Source organism: Chenopodium quinoa, unplaced genomic scaffold, assembly GCF_001683475.1.
Source record: "Chenopodium quinoa cultivar QQ74 unplaced genomic scaffold, ASM168347v1, whole genome shotgun sequence".
Lineage (NCBI taxonomy): Eukaryota > Viridiplantae > Streptophyta > Magnoliopsida > Caryophyllales > Amaranthaceae > Chenopodium > Chenopodium quinoa.
This window is the reverse complement of record NW_018744537.1, coordinates 4,260,347-4,282,320: the sequence shown is the minus strand read 5'-3', so window position 1 is coordinate 4,282,320 and position 21,974 is coordinate 4,260,347. Positions and strand designations below refer to the sequence as shown.

Below are 21,974 nucleotides of genomic sequence, written 5' to 3'. Positions count from 1 at the left end.
CAAACCATTAGAGTTGAATTTTGATTTTTAATTTTGCAGCAATTTATACAATTTTCCCCAATTTTATGTTTAGTTTCTTGAAAATGAAGGTATGCTACTGTGAAATTTACAATGTTTTTCTAATAAATTGCCAATCTTAATTTAGATGTCAATTTCAAAATCAAAGTAGTGGTCAATTTGTTGAGTTAATGATTTAAACCTATATTTCACAATCAATTGTCAAAGTGTAATACATTGATTTGTATCATTAGTAAAGTAATTTGGCAGTTCACATGTGTGGATAGTGGAATTAGGATTATTACATTGCCCTAATTCCTTTTTCTCTCATTTCGCCCCTCGATTCAAATGATTATCTAATTGCACTATTAATGATAAGAACTGGTAATGATTTGGTTGAAAATGAAAAGGGTAGTTAGGTTGTTCATAATATATGTGAAATACTAACTTATCATCCTCAATTCCTTTTAATGAAAATAGTTATAAAATGAACCCAGCCAATACTGTACAACTACTTCTTAATCCATATCTCAATCCAAAACAAATCTAAACATACAAGAGAACAACCTGTTGATAAAAAAAATTACATCAAAAAGTCGGGCTAAATACTACTCCTGCTCAATAATAATAACTATAATAACTACATACTAAAAGACACACCAGCAATAACACGTGTTATCTCATGTGTATTCTTAATTTTTATTTTATTTTGAAAAGAAATCTATTTAAAAAATCTTTTACATATATAAATTAATATTCTATGGATACTTCAATAATACTTGTCAGGAATGACACATGGCGTTTATTCTTAGTGTGATTTTCTCTTGTCATTTTTGTTGTTCTTCAACATTCAAATGATATGAATATGAAAGTCAAAAAATGTAATACAGTATTAAATTAAAATATAGTTATTGAAAATTACATGAGATGAGACCTAACCTAATTTATTTAATAAACAACCCTATTAGCTATCAGCCTATTACCCAAAGCAAACTTTAACCGCGCTCGATTTCGAGCTTAATTTAATCACACCCCCTTAACGCCCTAAACACCAATAAAACAGAAGTAAACGGTAAGCGCATCGTACTCCTAAGATTCAAAAGGATGTTTCTAGAACAAACCATTTTCTCTAGAGACGTCACGAAGTAGTTAATTACATATAAACCCCTGACCATTCATTTGGTTCGATATTTAAAACCCTTGTAAATCTCCCCCACTCTCTCTCTCTCTTCCGCCCTACAACACCACCACCTCATTTCTCTCTCTAACAAAGTGCATATTTAGGGGATTTTCCAGAACCCCCTTTCTTCACGTCGTTTCTCTCTCCTCTTCTCAGCCGTCCGATCTTCTTTGCGCCATTAGATCTTCTTCTTCGAGGTTCGTTTCATCTACAAACCCTAGTTTTTTTCGATTGTTCTTCAGATTTAGATTTGTTCTTCATTGTTTTTGGTTAATTTAGATCTGTTTGCTTTTGTTGCTTGAGATTGTTTTAGGTGTGAATTATACTTATAATTTTCTGTCGTTATTTTTTGTTGCTTTTGTAGAGGCAATTTATGATATAATTTTGTAATTGATTATGCTCGAATTTGATTAGATTGATGTTTCAGCTCACAATCACGAATCTGTATGAATTTTTGATGAACACATTGTGATAGGTTATAATATCTGATGCTTGGTGAAGGATTGAAAATGGTTTCATTTACCTGGAATTTTTTGAATTGAAAAGGTTGAAAATGGAAACATTTGAGTGGCGTTTGTTGCTGCATTTGTCTATAGGAAAGGATTGGGCTAGTAAAATTATTGGCAGTTTGTTTAAGAATTTATATTTATAATTTGCTCGTAATTAGTGTTTCGGCATTTTGTTTCTGCATGCTTTTCCCGATTTTATGGTTTTAAGTGTGGATTAGTGGATTGGAAGACCCGATTTTGACAAAGTATTTTACCTATGCTGCTATGCATCTTGTTTTCATCAGGTTGATCGCGTATTGTGATAAAGATGAGCGTGGTCGGGTTTGATTTTGGTAATGAGAGCTGTGTCGTTGCTGTCGCAAGGCAAAGAGGAATTGACGTCGTGCTGAATGATGAATCTAAACGAGAGACCCCTGCAATTGTTTGCTTTGGTGACAAGCAGCGGTTTATTGGGACAGCTGGAGCGGCATCAGCGATGATGAACCCTAAAACCACTATCTCACAGATAAAAAGATTAATAGGTCGGCAATTTTCTGATCCTGAGCTCCAGAAGGATCTGAAATCAATGCCATTTATGGTGACTGAAGGTCCTGATGGATATCCTTTGATCCACGTGAAGTACTTGGGAGAAACCAAAACATTCACCCCGACTCAGGTTTTGGGTATGCTGTTTTCGAATTTGAAGGGCATAGCAGAAAAGAATTTGAATGCTGCAGTTGTTGATTGCTGCATTGGAATCCCGACTTACTTTACTGATCTTCAGAGAAGAGCTGTGATAGATGCAGCAACCATTGCTGGACTTCATCCTTTGCGATTGATTCATGAGACGACGGCTACTGCTTTGGCTTATGGAATCTACAAGACAGATCTACCTGAAAGTGACCCAATAAATGTTGCATTTGTGGATGTTGGACATTCAAGTTTGCAAGTATGCATTGCTGCTTTCAAGAAAGCCCAACTCAAAGTGTTGGCTCACTCGTTCGACCGGTCTTTGGGTGGGCGTGACTTTGATGATGCTCTTTTCCAGCATTTTGCTGCTAAGTTCAAGGAAGAGTATAAGATTGACGTTTATCAGAACGCTAGAGCTTGCCTCAGGCTGAGAGCAGCCTGTGAGAAGTTGAAGAAGGTTCTCAGTGCTAATCCAGAGGCGCCATTGAACATTGAGTGCCTTATGGAGGAGAAGGATGTGAGAGGCTTCATCAAGAGGGAGGAGTTTGAGCAAATTTGCATACCAATTTTGGAGCGTGTGAAGAAGCCTTTGGAAAAGGCTCTTGCAGAGGCAGGTCTTACAGTTGACCAAATTCATGCTGTTGAGTTGGTAGGCTCAGCTTCTAGGATTCCTGCTGTTTTGAAGATTTTGACCGACTTCTTTGGGAAGGATCCTCGCCGCACAATGAATGCCAGTGAGTGTGTAGCAAAGGGCTGTGCATTACAGTGTGCAATTCTCAGCCCTACATTCAAAGTCAAAGAATTTCAGGTGAGTGATTTACATTCCACTTTGTCTTTTTTAATGGATATGGTGGTCTGCTGCTTATACTGTACACTCTTTTGCGGTCTAATGTGTTTATTGTTTGGCTTCTGATGTGGCTACATTTGGGTTCCATTTTAAACTTCTCTTTTCATGAGATTGTTGTGATGAAGTTGCAGCTGACCTTTGGTTTGTCATCTGTGCATTAAGTGTCATCTGTACTCTGCCATACTTTGTAAATTTCTGTACGGAGTATACATTATCATTATGTGTGGCTTAAAAGGCGCTCCTAAACTACCATTTGTTAGTTAGGGATAACCTAAATGCTTAGTGTTATTTTGCTGCTGGATTATTTTCATATCATTTCCCTTTTCTTATACTTTTTTCCCCTGCTGCAGGTTAATGAAAGTTTCCCATTTCCCATTTCATTGTCGTGGAAAGGGGTTGCTGCTGATGGTCAGAATGAGGCTGCAGAGGGGCAGCAAACTATAACAGTAATTCCTAAAGGGAGTACTATACCCTGTTTGAAGGCTGTAACAATCCTCCGGTCAGGTACTTTTGCTGTTGATGTGCAGTATGCTGATGTCAGTGAGTTGCAGGCTCCAGCAAAGATTAGTTCATACACGGTTAGTAGTACTCTTGGCTACTTTGTTACGTATCTATCATATGTTATTACAACATGCAATTTTTTGTTGGCAATCATGCTTCTACTGCTATTCTAACTATGCTTTTGTCCCTCTATATATTTCTGGGGAATGGACAGATTGGCCCTATTCAATCAACTAATGGTGATCGTGCAAAGCTTAAAGTCAGAGTGCGGTTGAATCTTCATGGAATTGTGGCTATTGAATCAGCAACAGTGAGTCTACTACTAATTTGGTTACTGGTGAATGTGGTGATGTAAGTTGTATCTACTTTCATGTTTACATGACTTGTGGATTTTCTTTGTTATTTCAGCTCTTGGAAGAGGAAGAAGTTGAGGTTCCTGTGGTGAAGGAAACTACTAAAATGGACACTGATGATACTGCAAATGAGACTCCTGCTGGTGAAGCTGATGTAAACATGCAAGACGCCAAGGGTGCTGCGGAGGCAACAGCTGCAGAAAATGGTACCCCTGAATCAGGGGGGAAGTCTACGTCTGAAGCTGATGATAAGCCAGTGCAGATGGACACTGATGCCAAGGTATTTGTGACCTCTTTCACTTGCTTCTGACGTTAAGGTCCAGGTATTACGCAGGCTTGTAGTGCAAATTGACTTATAGGCGTTAGCTATTAATCTTTTTCCTAACAAGTCACTTTAGATTTTGCTTTGTGAATATAATTCAATTGCTAGAGAAGTGAATGTCTCGACTTTGACGTTACCTTTTGGGTTGCATGATTTGTGATGAATATAATTTTGCTTTGTGAAATTGTCTTTCTAAAACGTGGCACCTTGGTGGGTGTGGTCTTCTGCCTTCAGAGTCTCTATAGTACTGAAATGCAGTTAGGCTGACCCTTTTCTGATTTTATCTTTTATTTTATTTTATTTTATTTTTAAATTTTAATTTTTCTGTGATGAACTTTGCTTTACAATTTAGTTAATTTCCTTGCTCTGTTTCGCTGAGTCAAGCTTCTCAATTTATATAATAAAATTTGGGGAACTTTAAAGGCTCTTTGAATAGATAGATGGTTGATTTGCTATTGGTTTCTGCGTGGAAAGCTATTGCAGTTGAACTCCTATTAAGTTTCATGATGTTGCACTTTGGAATTTGTGTTTTTAGTGGCTCTTATGTTATGTTGTCTTTCTTACAGGCTGATGCTACAAAGAAGAAGGTTAAGAAAACAAATGTACCAGTCACTGAGCTGGTTCATGGTGGTTTGTCACCAGTTGATTTGCAAAAGGCAGTTGAAAAGGAGTTTGAATTAGCTTTGCAAGATCGTGTGATGGAGGAAACAAAGGATCGGAAAAATGCTGTTGAAGCCTATGTCTACGACATGAGAAACAAGGTATTTGGCGCAGTGTAACTTGGTGGATCGTCGTTTATGCCCAAACTATAATAGTCGTGCCTGATCTTTCGTTTTCTTTTATTGCATCCAGCTTAATGACAAATACCAGGAGTTTGTCATTCCTTCCGAGAAAGACGAGTTCATTGCTAGACTTCAAGAGGTTGAAGACTGGTTGTATGAGGATGGTGAAGATGAAATCAAGAGTGTCTATGTTGCCAAGCTTGAGGAGCTGAAAAAGGCAAGATTTCTGGATTTATGTGATCGAAGTTCCTAATATTGTCTTTTCCTTTTGTATTCGGGGTAAGAACTTTTGTCAATAATTTTTTGCTGACATTTGTGGTTTATAAACTTCAGCAAGGTGATCCGATTGAAGAACGTTACAAGGATCACATGGAGCGGGGAAATGTTATCAAGCAGCTTGCCTATTGTATCAATAGTTATAGAGATGCTGTAATGTTAAATGATCCCAAATTCGACCACATTGATCTTGCGGATAAACAGAAGGTAGTATACGTGGATTTCTTTTGCTACTGTGACACGCATATATTACCTCAAACACTTAATCGGTTTTTGTGACCTTTTGGAATGATTTTAGGTCGTAAATGCCTGTGTGGAAGCAGAAGCATGGCTCAGAGAGAAGCAGCAGCAACAGGATGCGCTTCCTAAATATGCGACTCCTGCTCTGAGGTCAGCGGATGTGTTGAAGAAAACCGAGGAGCTTGACAGGTAATGCTTCATGTTATTTCTGTTTGAGTTCTTTCTTGTAGAGGAGTTTAATATTTATCTTTCTGTCCAAGATTTCATCATGCATCTATTTGTAGTGCTCAGTTAGTTTTGTGTGGTTGCAATTGTGCGTTACAATTTACAATATGGAGGAGTTATTAGTACTTATTGGGAAATTTAAAATGATTTTGGTTTTATCAATTTAGTGTACTTGGAAACACATTTCTGGTTTTAGGCTTTGTAGCTGATATACATAGAATTACGTATGAAGCATGTGATGTGTTGTAATTTTATTTCTTTGTGCCTAATTAACAATGCATTGGTGAATAACAGGCTATGTAGACCGATAATGACGAAACCCAAACCAGCCCCTCCAAAGCCAGCTACTCCTGAGCCACAACCTCAGCAGGCTCAAGGTGGTGAGTCTCCCTCTCCAGGTGGAGATGCCAATCCTGGTGGTGGTGCTGATGACAGCAACGAGACACCAAATGCAGAGCCCATGGATACTGAGAAGCCGGAAACTGCTCCAGGTTCTGCCTAAGTTGATGTAATGGGTTTGCTTCAGGATAATTCTTTACGAGGGGTTGGCTAGTTTTTCTTCTTGTTCAGGTTCACGTTTCTTTTTGAGCCCATAGACCTTTGCAGGAGGGGGCTCTACAGGGAGGAGCTACCAGATGTTTTTGTTCTTCATCCGGTTAGAAGATTGTAATATTGATTTCTCATTAGGAGTGCTTATTATCTACTTTTTTTTATAGGTGGGAAGGGGTGTGTGACGAGGTTCCTTTAAAATCCAGTTTTATGAATGGGTTTTTTAAGGGATGATGAGGGATTAGAAGACTTTTCTTAATGCTTTTACTTGAATTTTCACTTCTATTTGTTACTGAAAAGTAGTATTTTTAAGCTATTTTGAAGTTAAATGATCACGAAATTTATTTCTTTGATTTGCTGATATCAATTTGTCTGTAGGTTTTAGATTCGTGTGAGTCGGCTGGTCAGTGTTCGGCTATTCATTTAAGGGCGATCTTAAAATCTTCATTTCAGTACAAATAGGGGTTATAGGTTTGATAGAATGTCATTTGTGTTTGGTGATCTTATAAATCCTGGGTATTGTACTCGACCATCATCTCCAATATAATCCTTTATCAGTAAATTGGAACCACATTCTTAAGACCAAAAAGTATACTATAAAAAGTTAGATTGTAATTAATCGTGACTTTAATAAAAAGTAATAATAAGAATTTAATACATATATATAAAATGTGGTTCATTTGAGTGTTGAAAAAAGTGCATATCTTGCAAATAAACACAATTCAATCAACAAATAGCATAAATTTATACTAGTACATGTATTTAGCTGTAATACGGGAAATAGTTAGCTAATGAACTAAAATAATTTTTTACACCACAACTCGAATTCTTAATGTGATGATTTAAATTCATCGTAGATAATTTAATTTATCATGTATGTAATAGTAGAAATGTTTCTAAGCCACAACATTTCTAGCTTTTTGTATAATTATTTTTATCTAATTAATATTTATCGAGTACCAAGCTAATTAGCTCAACTAATTAACAAGATGTGACTATGGTTTTTCCAAACTATTGGAATTGCTGTAGTGAACTGTTAAACATCGCCCGCAAATTCCTACATAAAGCCCACAAAATAAGAGTGAAATGACACTTTTGCCCTCAAACTAAAAAACACAATTTCTCTCTCTACTCTCTACTTCCACTTTCTCTCTCTAAATTATTTCCAGAGCTATGTCGAGGCGGCCCGGCAAGGAAGTGGCGGCACCGACGGTGGGCGGAAGGCGGTTTGCCGGCCAGAAGGTAATTTTTTAAATTTTTGTAATTTTTTTTTAAAAAAAAAACCTCCGGCGACGGTGGGGCGCCAAGGCGAGACGCCACCACCACGGAGGAAGCGCCTAGGCAAGACGCCCATTTGGTGGTGACGGCGCCTAGCCCAGACGCCACTACCACGGCGGCGGCGCATAGGCTAAGCGCCACAACCGTGGTAGTGGCGTCTGGGCTAGGCGCCGCCACCACCGTATGGGCGTCTTGCCTAGGCGCCTCCTTCTCTTTTTTTTTTTAAATTTTTTTTTGTTTTTTTTAATTTTAAATTTTATTTTCGAATTTTTTTTTTTTTTTAAAAAAAATTTGTTTTTCTTTTTTTTAAATTGTATGTTCCCTTTTTTTTTTTATCTTTTTTTTTTAAATTTTGTTTTTTTATTTGTTTTAATTTTATGTTCTATTTTTTTTTTAAAAAAAAAGATTGTTTCTGGTTTTAATTTTTAATTTTATGTTCCTATGTTTTTTTTTTTTTTTTTTTGAATTATATTTTTGTATGTAAAAAAATTATAAGTTCCCTTTTTTTTTTTATAAATTTTCTTTAAAATTTTGATGTTCTTCTTTTTTTAAGTTTTTGCAATTTTAAATTTTTTAAGTTTTGTGAGTTTTTTGTTTTTGGTTTTTTCTTTGCATTTTTGATTTTTTGTTTTTGTTTATGTTTTTCATTTTTTAGTTTGTTGTTTATATTTTTTGTTTTTGGTTATATATTTTGTTTTTGGTATATTGTTTTGTTCATATTTATATTTTTTTATGTTTATATTTATATTTTTTATGTTTTTATTTATATTGTGTTGTTTATATTTTTATTTTTTATGTTTATAATTTTATTTCCGTTACTTGTTTATTTGCTTTTGTGTTTATTTTCGTCCTTCCTTTTTTGTATTTATATTTTTTGTTTTTGGTAATATTTTTTGTTTTTGTTTTTGTTTATGTTTGTTTTTTTTTTGTTTGTAGTTTATATTTTTTGTTTTTGGTATATGTTTATGTTTATATTTCTTATGTTTATATGTATATTGTCTTGTATATATTTATATTTTTTATGTTTATAATTTTATTTCCGTGACTTGTTTATTTGCTTTTGTGTTTATTTTCGACTTTTTTTAATTTGTTTTCGTTATTATGTTTCGTTATTTACTTGGAGTTAGACATCGCAATTTGGACCTGGTGCGGGGAAGAGTATTGACGTCGTGAGGAGTACGATCTACTCAATGGAGAGCTCGGGGCCCAGACACGTTAGATCCCGTGGTATTTCGGCCTCGGCCCGCAGAGAACGGGTGCACTGTTCTGCGGACGATCAAGATGATGATGAGGAGGAGGAGGAGGAGGTCGAGGAGGAGGAGGTCGAGGACGAGGATGATGCAGATGAGGATGTCGACGATCAGAGTGGACCATATGATGATTACGGTCCATTCAGTCAGAGGCTTGATGATACGTATGAGACGCATAGGGTAGATGTGCGTAAGGGTCGAGATGGTAGGTTTGTTAGTAGATCTGGCACATCATCTGCGTCCACTGTGTCTGCGGGTAGCAGAAAACGGTCGAGGGCCGTTAATGATTCTTGGATGGTGAGGGGTGAGGTGGCCGGGGGACCTATAGACGGGAGCGTGATTCCTAGCTTTTTAGGACACATCGCTACCCGTATTTGGGAGGACCAGGAGAGGGCTTTGGATACAGGCATTTTGAAATGCCAAACCCGGGAAAAGACTTGTAGGTTTTTGTGTAGCTGGGCTGATGCTTGGCCGGAGGAGAGCGAGATGGTCGGGCGATTGAGGGGCACTAGAGTGAGTCACCTTCCTGCCACCATGCACGACATGATTGACTGGACGCTGATCACGGCTTTCGTTGAGCGATGGCAGCCGGATACGAACTCGTTCCACCTTCCGTTCGGTGAGATGACGATCATGTTGCATGACGTCGAGGCCATCCTTGGGATTCCCGTGGAGGGAAACCGAGCATCTGTCGTCACTGATGCGGATCAGGCAGATTTACTAGCGGAGCTGTTGGCGGTGGATAGGGCTGCGCTGTACACATCGGCACTTGGTGTGTGGGATCACGGCGGCGTTAAGATCGCAGCCGTCTTGCAGCGATGTTTGCACCCTACGGCACGTAGGACGCAGGACACACAGCTGGCTGCATATGTTTTTCTTCTTCTCGGGTGTACCTTGTTTCCGGATAAGAGCGGGAACAAGCTCAGGCCACGCGACATAGTTGACGCGTGTGAGCCCGACAGAGTAGGCCAGTTTTCTTGGGGGTCGGCTACGCTGGCGTATCTGTATCGCCAGTTAGGATTCTCGAGCCGGGCTGATGCAGCAGGTATCACTGGATGTCTGACGTTGTTACAGACCTGGATATATGAGTATTTTCCTGCGTTTCGACCACACCGCGACCCGGTTCCCATTGGTGATGGCCAGCCACGTGCCTGTGCGTGGAGTCCGCGTGTCGAGAAGAAGTCCGTTGACCGCCTGCGCTCCATACGGTTATCGCTTGACAGGATGTCCCCCTTAGAGGTACAGTGATTAAATTATTTCTACTTTTACAATCTGATGCTTTATTTTATGACTGTTACTGATTTTAAATAATGTGCAGGTGAACTGGATGCCTTTCGGCCAGAACCCTAGTAATAGGGTACCCAGGACCCTCTACACCGGACTGATTCAGTATCGCGAGATCGTAGAGGCGTACATGCCGCAGCGCTGTCTTCGCCAGCTTGGATTTGTCCAAGTTGTCCCACCTCCACCGGCATGGCCCAGTAAGGCGGTACGATCTGCGTCGTCGAAGGAGTACGTCGTCCAATGGCCGGCAAACATGGAATGGTACATCCGGCACTCGCACCCGAGGTTGATCAAAGACATCGACGACGCAGATGATGACGATGTGCCACCTGCCACTGCCTCTTATGCGGTACGTCTCATCTTTTATTTGTTGTTCTCTTATTTTAATATATATATGTATAATACGTCGTTTCATGTTTTTTGTTTTGTGTAGTGGATGGGCAAGATTATGCAGTTGGGACACCGACTTTTTGAGGAAAGGGACTGCATGACGAGTGCATCAGGCAGAGCTGTTATTGACGATCTGGAACGGACTCTTGAGCAGTGGCAGTGGGCGTCACAGAGGGATTACTGATATTTGAAATTAGACATTATCTTTTTAGTTTGTAATATTTGAAATTATTGTTCTTAGTTTTTAAAATTCAATATTATCTTTTTAGTTTGTAATATTGTGAAATTATTGTTGTTAGTTTTTAAAATGAAACATTATCTTTTAAAAATGAACACATAGAAATGACATAGTATTGACAATACAAGGCCTCATAGTAAAAGGTAGGTGTACATCAACAAAAACTACATGGCAATTAAATTGTTCCACTGTTGCACGCGAGCATGGTACAAAGCATCCATTCTACCATCCATTCTACCATCCCGTTGAGATTTATGAGTTGCTACTACTAAACAAAAGCCTGATCTAATTGCAACCTGTTTTGCCCAATCAATCGCTTGTTGAGCATCTTCGAACAGGCCATCATGTACAAAAATCCCACTGTAATCATTTCCGTCTCCACCATAATCCTGTAACAATAACATATAACGTATAAATATAATTACATTAAGATTAAATTAATACACTTAACACAAAATTATCACAAACGCAATTTCTAAATTTTAAATTTCTAAATATCATTTTTATATTTAACGCATAATACATTTAAAAAACAAAATAATAACACACATTTCATTTCAAATTTATCAAACATAAATAAACAAACAAAAAAAACCATAATAAAAAAAAATAAACAAATACAAAACAAAATAAAACAAAATAAAACAAAAAAAAAAAAAAAAGGGATTAAATTAAAAAAAAAAAAAAAAAAAAAAGAAAAACAAACAAAAATAAAAACAAACAAACCAATAAAAAAAAAACAAAAACAAAACAAAAAAACAAAAAAAAAAAAGGGGATTAAATTAAAAAATCAAAAAAAAAAAATAAAAAATATATATATATATTCCCCTAGTGGCGCCTGGCCAGGACGCCGGAGCCACGGCCTGGGCGCCTGGTCAGGACGCCGGAGCCACGGCCGGGGCGCCTGGTCAGGACGCCGCCGCCATGGTGGCGGCGTCCTGGCCAGGCGCTCTGGCCGTGGCTTCGGCGTCCTGGCCACGCGCCACTACCATGGTCGAGGCTTCTCCACCAGGCGCCGTGACCACGGTGGCGGCGTCCTGGCTAGGCGCCACAACCACGGCATGGCCTTTTGGCTAGGCGCCAGCCACCATTTCGTCCTTACGATGCGTTACGAACCTCGTTTTCCGATGACGACGGCGATTCTCCGGTGATCCTCGGCGATCCGGTGCTGCTCCACATTTTTTTAGTGCGAAAAATTTATCTTCGGTTAAAATTATAAAAAGGGCAAATTTGTCAAAAAATTATAAAATGTGGGCTTTATGTAGAGATTTGCGGGCGATGAATAACAAGTCCCTTGCTGTAACCTCCTTTTTCTCGACATGCCATAATCATCTGTCTATGCAAATTTGACTATCTTGTTCAAAAATTAAAACATTAAAACAAATTTCAAAATAACTATCATTTCCGATAACTTATTAAACACATTAGTAAATTTGTACACAGTCCATGCATTTTGAATCTTCTTTTGGTCCTATTTGTTTGCCCATTTAACTTTTCACAATATTTAAGACATATTCTAGAATCTGAATATCAGCACCTTTCCGATTTTGGTATAGATGTATTTATTCAGTATTTGATTTGGATTTGGGTCAAATCCAATCTGATTTGAATTAAAATTTAGTTTTGAATAATTGAATCCAATCTAATCGAACTTTCTCTAAAACCAATGTGAATTAGATATAAATAATTTGGATCTAATCCGAAATTCTAAACTAAATTAAACTATAATTTTTTTGGGGCCAAACGAGTGAATGACCCATTTTATTAATGTATTAGATAGTTATAAAATATTACAAATTGACTTATATTGATCCCAATTTCAAAATATGAGTTGAGGAGGATTAAAATTGATTAATTGGGTTAACTTATTGTCCTATTTATGTTACCACCTCCGTTTCTTATTATTAACAAAGAGACATTATTTATGAGACATAAAATATTCCTTTGTTGTATATAATAAGAAAAGGAGGTAGTATTAAATTTGAAAATTTTATACTTATATTTAATAACTTCAAGAACAATTTCAATTTATTTGATCAATCAAATCTGATTTGAAAAATTAGATTTTTCAAAATTTCAACTCGATTTGATTTTTAAAAAATCCAATCCAAATAGTGAATTGAATTTCGTGATTAATCAGAATATTGAACGCCCTAACTTTACCCCTAACTTTTACTCCATAGAACAATGAGACTAGAGAGTAGAGAGTAGAGAGTGAGTAATTATCAATTTTTCCAATATAATTAAAACAATTAATACTTGTATTGTTTTTCAAGTGCACCCTCTCTCTCTTCCTCCATTGAAGCGTACTCTGAATCCTCCATTGAAGCGTCTTTGGAGCTTTCTTTTCTTTATTGAAGCGGCTTTTGAGCTTTCTCTCTTCCATTGAAGCAGCTACTGAGAAGTAAGATGTTTTTCTTGATCATCAAATATCAGTTTCACATTCTAGTGTTAATCGTTAATCTAACTCAATTTAGGGTTCTTTTATGTATGATTGATTATTGAACTATTGCTTATAATGTAATTATTGAAACATTATTACAATGCTAGAATTTTGGTATTCATTTGCTTAAACAAGAAGAATTAATTTGATATTTGAGTCAAATTTGGTTGATAATGTGTTGCAAAACCCTTAAATGTTTGAAATGAACTATGAACATGGAATCATGACCCAAAGCAGCTGCCTCTCTTGCCCTGACTCAGCAACGAGCCTGAATTTGTTCGTTAATTGAAAATGATAGCAATGTGTTGAGTGACCCAAAGTGATGAACTCTTCGTTTTGGGTGTTTTTTTGTTTGTTGAGGTATTCTATCATTTGATGGGGGTTTCGTGTGGGATTAACTTACTTGTAGGGGCTTAACGCGGGAGAAATGATGATTGGTGTGGCTACTGGAAGGCGAGCAATATCAGCGATTCCTAGATTATGCCAACGAATTAAACAAACAGGTAGAGTGCACGCTATTAATCCTTATGTAAAACTCCGCTAATTTTAGGATTTTTTGTCGTGCATTTAATGTTACAAACTTACAATGTATGTATTTTGGCTATTCATTTCAAAAAGAAAACCATGCTAGTTTTGAACTGCTGCTCTGATTTGATGGGAAGAGGACAGAAGAGAAGAGAAAGTTTGGGAAGTGGCATTTGAATTGTTTGGTTGATAAGCGGGATTTGCATGAGTTTGGTTTGACAAAGACATAGCAAGAAGTGAACTGAAGTTATGTTGTCTCCACTTTAAGAGAACCAATTCAACCAACCTTATACTTAATTTTTCTTCCTTTCTTCCCAAATCTTAGGACTTCCTTTAACTTTTTTTACTTTATTGTTCACAAACACATTCTTGAAAAAAGAACTGAGCTGACCATATAGGCATTTTAGTTTGTGTTTGAAATGAGGTTCTAGACAACTCTGACTTGTATAGCATCAAATGATAGTTGAATGGAACATTGGTTCTGATTTCTGCTCTTTTCATTGGTCGAGTGTTTAATAATAATAAAATGATCTGGAGTCTGTTTCTTGCCTGCTATCTTCTATCAGTCATATGTCCATCACTGTATATACATCTGAATAATGTTCCTTTACTCCTACATGTCTTTTGTCACACTGCAGATAATGAGATTGTCAAAATGTTTCTCGTAAAAAATCCAGTGTCTGATACCCAAAACACGTCACCAAGTCGAAAGAGTTATGCTCGAGCATTAGACGAGAGATTTATCAGGATTTTGAAAGTATTTAAGTGGGGGCCTGATGCTGAAAAGGCTTTGGAAGTACTTAAGCTAAGGGTGGATCATAGATTGGTATGTGAAGTTCTTAAAATAGATGTTGATATAAATGTCAAGATTCAGTTCTTTAAGTGGGCAGGGAAAAGGAGGAATTTTGAGCATGACTCTACCAGTTACACGGCTTTGATCCATTGTTTGTTTGAAGCTGGATCAGCTAGTGAACTTTGGAAGACAATCCAAGACTTCGTTCGAAGCTCATGTCACTTTAGCCCATCTGAATTTTCTGAAGTTCTGAGAGTTCTAGGCCATGCTAAGATGCTGAACAAAGCAGTTTCAATCTTCTATCAGATTAAAAGGCACAAGTGTAAACCAACGTCAAGCACTTACAACTCCCTCATCTTGATGTTGATGCAAGGTGGTCAGTATGAAAAGGTGCATGAGCTTTATAATGAGATGTGTAATGATGACAGCTGCTTCCCTGATACAGTAACTTACGGTGCTTTGATACAAGCATTTGGAAAACTGGGCCGTGACGATTCTGCTGTGAGGTTGTTTGATGAGATGAAGGAGAACGGATTAGTTCCCAATGCAAAGATCTATACAGCAATATTGGCCATTTATTTCAAGCAGGCCAGGGCTGACAAGGCATTGGATCTGGTCAAAGAAATGAAAGAAAAGGGGTGTTCTCTAACTGTTTACACGTATACTGAATTGATTAAGGGACTAGGTAAACTTGGCCGAGTGGATGAGGCTTATGACACCTTTTTAAGTATGCTAAAAGAAGGATGCAAGCCAGATGTTGTCTTAATTAACAACTTAATAAATGTTTTAGGCAGGTCTGGTTTTTTGGCTGAGGCTCTTAAGGTGTTTGAAGATATGGAATCTTTGCAGTGTATACCAAATGTGGTCACATATAACACAGTAATCAAATGTTTATTTGAAGCCAATGCTCCACTAGCTCAGGCCTCTGCATTGTTCGATAAAATGAAGGGAGTTGGGATTGCCCCTAGCTCTTACACTTACTCCATTCTGATTGATGGTTTTTGCAAGAAGCATAGAGTTGAGGAGGCTTTGATGCTTCTTGAAGAAATGGATGAGAAGGGTTTTCCTCCTTGCCCAGCAGCATATTGCAGTCTGATTAATAGCCTTGGAAAAGCAAAACGATATGATGCTGCAAAGGAGCTATTCCAGGAGCTGAAAGAAACCTCTGGTACCTCAAGTGCTAGAGTTTATGCCGTAATGATTAAACAGTATGGTAAAAGTGGTTGTCTTGATGAAGCAATAGATCTTTTCAATGAGATGAAGAAAGTTGGCTGCAGTCCAAATGTTTATGCTTATAATGCACTTATGTCTGCATTGGCGAGAGCTGGCATGATAAATGAAGCACAAAGGTTGCTTCAGACTATGGAAGAAAATAGCTGTGCACCAGATATAAACTCACGAAATATTATATTAAATGGTGTGGCTCGAACAGGTGGTCCAAAACAAGCAATAGAAATGTTTGATAAGATGAAGAATTTACCCATCAAACCAGATGCTGTTTCCTACAATACTATGCTTAGTTGTCTTAGTCGTGCTGGTATGTTTGAGGAGTCTGTGAAATTGATGAAAGAGATGAATAACAATGGTTTTCAGTATGACCAAATTACATATTCATCACTTCTTGAGGCAGTGGGAAAGATAGATGATGAGCCTACACCACCAACTTTTGCACAGTAGTCAGGTATGCTGCTTGTTTGTTACTGTCTGCTGCCTTAATTGACTATTCATTTGTTTAAATTTTCATGGGTTATGAAATCTAAATACTAACCTTTCCAGTGTAATGATAGGTCGATATCTGCGTGATTTATGAGGATATTTTCTTCATAATGCTTCGTTGGTTTTCATATTAGTCTGATGAGCCATTTGTTACAGTATTGGATGAAGTGAGGCTGTAATATCCTAAGTTCATTGATGAGTAAGCATCTCTCCTACCAATTCCTTTCTGGCTTTGGCGATCAGGCTAGTTTGCACTTCTGATTTTCTAGCTATTTATGTTTTGTAGTGTTGTTTTCATCTATAACAACTAAACAAGTCTTTGTGTTCCAATCTTACATCCCAAGCAACAAGCAAAATCATGCATTTATAGAAGCACCTTTTTAGTGTTAATATGTCATCCTCAGGAAAGTTTTTAGTTTTTTGTTTTGTTCTTGGTTTTTTTTAAAAAAAAAATAAATTTAATGGATGAAAAAATTACTCATTAAGAGTCCATTTTTTTTATAAATATGCCTATTTAGACTTTAGCACTATTCACATGCTCTACTTTGACCAATGTTAGTGAACTATACATAACAAAAAACATAATCACGTGGGAATTGCAGAGCGTATGGAATGGAGGACTGATTTGTTAGAGGATTATTTTAATGAGAGTGATCTAATTGATGCAGAGCGTATGGAATGGAGGACTGATTTGTTACTTGTTAGGGATCAGAAATGCATACTTGCTATCCCCATCAGTAGTGCCCCAAAGGATGAAATATCCTGGGCTTTTTCGAAGGAAAGGTGAGTACACTGTAAAATCAGCTTATATGCTAAGGAAAAGCTGTAATTTTGATGAAGTTCATCACGCTTGGGTTGAAATTTGGAGCCTTGATGTCTCACCTAAGGTCCGCCGCTTTCTTTGGAAATTGTGTACCAACACAATTCCTACCTGAACTATTTATAAGAGCTGCCACCTGATTGAGGATTCTTCATGCTCTTGGTGCCAGTCAGAACAAGAAAGTCCATGGCATGTACTGTATGAATGTATCCGAGTTAGGAGTCTGTGGGAGGAGACTAAGTGCAATATCTTGATGCGTGATGGGAAGTTGGGGACTCAAAATCCTTCTGTGAGATGCTGGCAAAGTGGAGGAATATTGACACCAAATTAAAGTAGCGTGGTTCCATCCTAGCATGGTGGTTATGGGCTGAAAGAAATAAGAAAGTGTTTGACAGGAAAGAAACGCCAAACACTATCTTACTGAACCGTGTGTTCAGGTTAAAGGAAGAACAAGGCATGTATGCAAAACAAATTATTCCAAGCCTGTGATGAAGAAACCCTCCCATCAGAAAACATGGTCAGCCCCCTCCTGATGGTGTGATTAAGCTGAACATTGATGCAGCCCTGAATACTGAAGGTTGGGCCGGGTTAGGAGTGGTGGCGTGGGACAGTCAAGCGGAGGTTCTGCTTGCTGCTCTATGCCGCATTAAAGCCTGGTGGTCCCCTAGTATAGTTGAAGCTAAAGCCATAGTAATGGCGCTCTGTCTTGGTAGAAGATACGGACTGAAGGACATAGTGGCGGAGTCGGATTGTGAACTACTTGTGAGCAGATTGAACAGAGCAGCGATTTTTAACACGGACCTTGATGCCATTCTGGAGGACATTCTTGTTTTGAGTAATATTTTTAATTCTGTATCGTTTTCTCATGTTAAAAGTGATGGGAACAGCTGCCCATCATCTAGCTGGAGTTAATCCTTTTGGAGTTGAGCGTGGGAAAATCATTCTCCTCTGGAAATTGCTTCTTTTGTACTGATGACAAGTTTCTCACTAATTCCATATTTTGGTTACATAACTATTGTCTTTTTAAGAATGTATTATACATACGGAGTATGTAGTATTTATTGTAACACATTCCTTTAGTCATATATATGCATATTTTTTTTATTAATTTGTTTATTTTGATAACATGTTTTTTTTATTATTTTGAGATATCCATTTAAGACTAGAGCATTTGCATTGTCTTATCTGAATGCATGTGACCCGTCTTTGGATTATATGGGGGTTCTGGAGATGTCAAAAACCCATTTATAATTTGGCCTGAAGTTGTTGAGGTAAACTTCCTTATAGAAGCATCGGGAACTTGTTAAACTCGTGTATTGAATGGTTGCTCCTTGACTGAACTGAAGTACCTGGATCTTGGATGGTGAGGAAGAACCAGGACATAAAAAAGCTTGGGCATCTCAAGTTAGATCTGTGTGGAAAGGAGTGATGCTATGCAGATGGCTGGATCCATATTATGCCTTCACTGCTGATTGAAATGTTACAATGTTCATAACTAAGGTGAGTCAGATACACTTTGTTGACGCTAATTGTGTTTAACTTGTTGAACCCAGAAAACTATTGTGGTAAAAGAAGCTCTCTGCAGCAAAGTTATGAATAGCAGGCCTAAAGGACTTAAAACAGGCATTATGGTTATAAATTTCCATTGATTTGGAATACATATAGTTCTGCCAAGCGTTGAAATCTTTGAATCGACTTTAACCTAAGAAACTCTGATAAACTGTCAAATGAGGTGCCTGAATCTGTAAAAATACAACCTGTCCATGCTAACCCCCTATTACAGAATATGGTACAACATTTAGCAGGCAATCGATGAACATGAATTACATTATTTACGAGCTACAACTGAATACTAATCACTACATATTAGATCACTATCCACTGAGGTTTTCAGCAGAGAGATCATTTTCATCATCGTCGCCTTGTCTTATTTTTGCAATCTCGGCTTGAGCTCTCTCCAGAATTTCCCTCCTCTGTGTTTCTAGTTGCCTGTGGAAATCCATCCTCATCTTTTCCAACTCTGTCATCTGCTTTCTCTTATTACTTTCAATCTTCTCATATATCTCACTGAATTTCTCAATAGAATCAGCAAGCAATTGGACAGAAGAACCGTCAACTCTTCTCCCTTTATTCTTCTTTCCCTTAGGTGGGAGTCCATCTGAATCATTGCCGTCCTCATCTCTCAGATAATCTGAATTTCCCGGGCTATCTCTCATCTCATCCAACCCATTTGCACGATTCAAGTACACGTTAGAGTTCATAAATACATACTCCCCCGAGTCAATTCCACATGAAAGGCCAGTTTGCTGATGTGGAGAAGACAGCAACATATCCATCCTTCTGTAGAAAACCCACTGGCTAACGCCACTTCCACCTGCTGTCAACCTGGTATTCTCTTTTTTGTACTTTTTCTTCAATGTATCCAATCGATTTCGACATTGAGCATCAGTTCTTTCAACATTTGTCTCCTGTGACACCTTTTCTGCAACTTCTTGCCAATCATCTGAACGAAGACTCTTCCTGCCTAGTCTAAGAAACCGCTCTCCCCATGCATCTAATAAGGCAAAAGTCTCTTTTTCAGTCCAATCTCCCACAGAATTTTGCCCACTAGATGATGGCTGAGCTTGAAGCAATGTAGCTTTCTGAACGGTAGGGGTGGGCACACGCGGAGCAAATTCATAATTCGATATTATAGTCTTTAACCTCCGCTTCTTTCTAGGCATTCCATTGCTGATATCCTCTGCCTTCCCATTAAATCTTTTACCATCCTCGTGATCATCATTGTCCTCTTCTTCATCATCAGAGTCATCCTCCTCCTCCTCCTCCTCCTCCTCCCCCTCCTCTTCCTCGTCCCCCTCATCATCATAAGTATCTTTGCCTATCATTCGAACACCATTCCTTTCCACATCTTCTTCCCCTAATTCTTCATCTTCTATATCTTCCTCCTCATCACCGGGATATCGATTACTCTCCCTAGGATACCTATCACTGAATCCAGAACCCTTAGGGCGGAGCGAGGAACCATACTCTTGCTGGTCATTCAGACCATATGCTTTCGGAATATATCTCGAACCGTTATCCTTATCATCATCCATTCTCAATTTAAGCAACAAAATCACAAGTTACCCTCAAACTGCTTTATCAAGATTGCATTCCAACCACAAGAAGATTACCTTAAATCAAAATTCACAATTCAGGCCTGCTTTTACTGCAACTAAATGATTTTCTGCACCAAAATTCCAAACAGCCCACAATGCATCTTCAATCACACCTCAAATTCCTTCCATAAAAAGGCTAAATTCCTACCTACACTAATCAAATCTGCTCAGAATTACAAATGAAATGTACATGCAATTCAAAACCCTTTATTGAAACATCAAGGAAATCTACAACAAACAACAACAAAATACCCTAAAAATCTCAAGATTCAGTAATAACCCACAAAAATTCTACATTATAAAGACTAAAAAACGCAAATAAATCCAGAATCTCACCTCAAAGATTGCGTCTTTGTGACCCAGAAAAAATTCCCAACAAATTACAGTTCTAGATTGAAAATTGACATTGATTAGCGCCCAATTTCAAGGTATTGAAAAACCCCAAATGACATTTTGGTGGAAATTTGTTTATTTTAATTGCAGCAAAGGGTTTCAGATGAAATTAAAAAGGGGAAACTGAACACATTTGGATGAGAGAGAAAAGGGGGTTTGAAGATTTAGGAAGGAAGAGCAGGGAATGTGTCCCCTGCTAAATGAGCTGAGTGCGTTATCCTCGGCCAGCTGATGGTGATGATCTCATTTTTGTGCTTCAGGTAATCAGTTACCGTTCATGTCATCAGATCACATGTTGGCTCTTACTTCGAGCCAAGAGATAGTTGTACGAGATTGGGCGACAAGATTATTATCGAGTTAAAAGTGAATGTCAACTAGTTTAATTACTTGTATTTATGTTGAAATGGTTGAAGTTGGTATTGGAATCATAAAATTTGTAATAAGAGTTCATATAGTACATCAACTCTTAAATTTGTATTGCTTTAATTGAACGATGATTGATCAGATTTGTAGGGGTGGGAAAAGTAAGTCGGAGCTACTTCATGTCACAATGGGATGTATATTGTAATGGGTAGCAAGCTAGCATCGACATCGATGCACATTAGGGTAGGCTGCAAGGCAAGCGAGCAATTAAACATGTTGGCGAAAAATTGTCTACAACACCATAACAACATTCTCTTTGGTCATTTAAACTTGCCTTATAAACGTTGGTTCACTTGAGTAGTAAAGATATTGATTAAACTTGCGTTATAAATGTTAGTTCACTTGCATAGAAATTTAGATAGTTCATTTCATATTTTGAATCAAAAGATATTAAAAATAAAGCAACAAAAACTTATTTGGATGTGACATAGATGAAATTGAGAATTGTCGCTATATGGAGATGAACAATGTCCTCAAGGACGATATCGCACTACCCCGAATCCCCGATGTAGTAAAAACTTTGCCATCGTCACCTTCTAGGATGAGCACCACTTTGTAAATTGTGTGCATTCACAATTAACAAATAAAAATTATATTTTTTGCTCAGATTTAGAGAATAATTTTAAGGAAATAAATGTGTGATGATTTCTATGTGTTTTGGTTTGAATAAGGAATGGGTTTAAATAGGCTAGACATGGAGAATAAAAGCAGGTAACAATTAATTAGAGGAGCAAATAACGGAACCGAACCGAACAAATAACAAAATCAAGGACTCAATTAAAGTAGCAGTTGATTTGTAACGACTAAGAAATC

The 21,974-nt window shown here is 37.7% G+C and overlaps 3 protein-coding genes across 6 annotated transcripts; 2 read left to right on the top strand and 1 right to left on the bottom strand.

Annotated features, from left to right (window-relative positions):
• The first annotated feature begins 1,199 nt into the window (after nucleotides 1-1,199).
• On the top strand, nucleotides 1,200-6,811 carry LOC110698757 (heat shock 70 kDa protein 14-like). The gene is made up of 10 exons (XM_021876280.1): nucleotides 1,200-1,374; nucleotides 1,971-3,163; nucleotides 3,553-3,780; nucleotides 3,918-4,013; nucleotides 4,112-4,336; nucleotides 4,945-5,139; nucleotides 5,231-5,377; nucleotides 5,494-5,643; nucleotides 5,735-5,865; nucleotides 6,196-6,811. Exons 2-10 carry the CDS (start codon nucleotides 1,994-1,996, stop codon nucleotides 6,401-6,403), a joined length of 2,550 nt encoding a protein of 849 aa, XP_021731972.1. The 5' UTR covers nucleotides 1,200-1,374; nucleotides 1,971-1,993; the 3' UTR covers nucleotides 6,404-6,811.
• Nucleotides 6,812-13,051: 6,240 nt separating this feature from the next.
• On the top strand, nucleotides 13,052-18,665 carry LOC110698756 (pentatricopeptide repeat-containing protein At3g16010-like). 2 transcript variants are annotated; one of them, XM_021876279.1, is made up of 5 exons: nucleotides 13,052-13,294; nucleotides 13,743-13,836; nucleotides 14,497-16,332; nucleotides 16,439-16,566; nucleotides 17,036-18,665. In XM_021876279.1, the coding sequence occupies exons 2-3, from the start codon at nucleotides 13,761-13,763 to the stop codon at nucleotides 16,326-16,328; spliced, it is 1,908 nt and encodes a 635-aa protein (XP_021731971.1). In that variant the 5' UTR covers nucleotides 13,052-13,294; nucleotides 13,743-13,760; the 3' UTR covers nucleotides 16,329-16,332; nucleotides 16,439-16,566; nucleotides 17,036-18,665. The 2 variants fall into 2 exon arrangements, with proteins under 2 accessions (XP_021731971.1, XP_021731970.1); XM_021876278.1 differs by having other exon boundaries at nucleotides 16,970-18,665.
• A 132-nt stretch (nucleotides 18,666-18,797) lies between these two features.
• Nucleotides 18,798-21,158, bottom strand: LOC110698755 (trihelix transcription factor ASIL1-like). Of its 3 annotated transcripts, none has more exons than XM_021876276.1 (2): nucleotides 20,682-21,158; nucleotides 18,798-20,508 (listed from the first exon to the last, which is right to left on the bottom strand). In XM_021876276.1, exon 2 carries the CDS (start codon nucleotides 20,280-20,282, stop codon nucleotides 19,062-19,064), a length of 1,221 nt encoding a protein of 406 aa, XP_021731968.1. In that variant the 5' UTR covers nucleotides 20,283-20,508; nucleotides 20,682-21,158; the 3' UTR covers nucleotides 18,798-19,061. The 3 variants fall into 3 exon arrangements, with proteins under 3 accessions (XP_021731968.1, XP_021731967.1, XP_021731969.1); XM_021876275.1 differs by having other exon boundaries at nucleotides 18,798-20,493; XM_021876277.1 differs by having other exon boundaries at nucleotides 18,798-20,413.
• Nucleotides 21,159-21,974: the final 816 nt, after the last annotated feature.